The sequence below is a fragment of the Aplysia californica genome, unplaced genomic scaffold, assembly GCF_000002075.1.
Source record: "Aplysia californica isolate F4 #8 unplaced genomic scaffold, AplCal3.0 scaffold00246, whole genome shotgun sequence".
Lineage (NCBI taxonomy): Eukaryota > Metazoa > Mollusca > Gastropoda > Aplysiida > Aplysiidae > Aplysia > Aplysia californica.
In genome coordinates this window covers 901,433-902,709 of record NW_004797516.1, presented here as the reverse complement: position 1 = coordinate 902,709, position 1,277 = coordinate 901,433, and the positions used below count along the sequence as shown (strand labels likewise).

Genomic DNA, 1,277 nt, shown 5'->3' with positions numbered 1-1,277 from the left:
GGCGTACTTTAAAATAAAGGATCAGACTCTATGCTGTGGGTATTCCTCAAGACACTTGACTCATTTTTTAAAAAATCTCAGTATCCATTTCTATGACGGTGGACTTGTTGGTCACATTGCCTATAAATTGTCTGGGTATTTTTTATTTGTTTGTTTTTCATTAAACATGAAATTGATAATTGTAATGTCAGTTCAAAGTGTAACAAAATAATATTATTTTTATTAGTTATATTAAATTACAACAGCAAAAGTATGCATTAGAAGTAGGGAATCTAGTCGCTTGGTTATAGTTACAGTCTGATGCTATCTTTATAGTAATGTCCGACACAGTGAAACTGGAAACAAATGAAACAAATGAACTAACCAGCCACCAGAATCACTTCAAAGATGTAAACATTTTCTTTGTAAAACAAAAGTGTTTAGGCGACTTTCATGTCACAGTCACACTTCTTATTGCCTGTACACCCAGTTTTTATCCTTCGTTGGGTTTTATCTTAGGTGTCAGACACAGACTGGAGAATGACATTTTTGCCCGCCTTCAAGAAATGTGTCGAGGCTGGTACCTACAGCATCATGTGCAGTTACAACAGGTAAGGTCGTCTCACCACGTATAACAATAAACATACAAATTATATTTTTTCTGGGGGCTCTCGTGGCCAAGAGGTTAAGGTGTTCGCCTCTCATTCAAAGCCCCGGGGTTCGAATCCGGGTAGCGACGGGAACAATTTTCTTCTCTAATCTAAAATTGTCTCCTTTCACGTCATTCTTTTCCTGCTCTCTAGCAATGGTCTATCTTTTGCTTTCGTCTCCATTTTCTTCCCCTACCTCCTTTGCCCCCTCCTGTGGGCTACTGACTCTTTCTGCAGCCTTTCTACTGCTACTCCTTGGCTCCTTCTTACTGCCTTTCAGCCACGCCCCTGATTTTCTGATAGGAAAGATCTACACCTAGCCTTCTCGGACAAGGGCGAAAAATCTCGGAGGTCTTGTGTGCAAGATGCGCACGTTTAAGATCCCCTTGTGGTCTAAAATCGATAAAAGTAGGCTTCGGCCGCCACCCGGGCAAAATTCAAAATTTCCTATCAATTGGAAATGTTTTGTGTGTCCACTTGTAAGCCCTTGGCCGCTACAAGTAAACACATTTTCGAAACTTTTCATTGTTCACATTTAACGCATCTGCAAAACGTGGGCTCTAGTTCATGAGGGTTTTTTTCTTTAGCTGTAGTCCTTAATTCTCTTCAGGGTTTAAACATATTAATCATCCCCTCGTTTTTTTACGG

General features: G+C 40.0%; 1 protein-coding gene across 1 annotated transcript in view; it reads left to right on the top strand.

Annotated features, from left to right (window-relative positions):
- LOC101862953 (beta-D-xylosidase 1) overlaps window positions 1–1,277 on the top strand; it is a gene marked incomplete in the record, with an annotated part of 15,630 nt that overhangs the window by 4,984 nt on the left and 9,369 nt on the right. Inside the window, 2 exon segments of the mRNA XM_013083633.1 lie at window positions 82–106; window positions 499–590. Of these exon segments, the coding sequence (XP_012939087.1) occupies window positions 82–106; window positions 499–590 (117 nt within the window).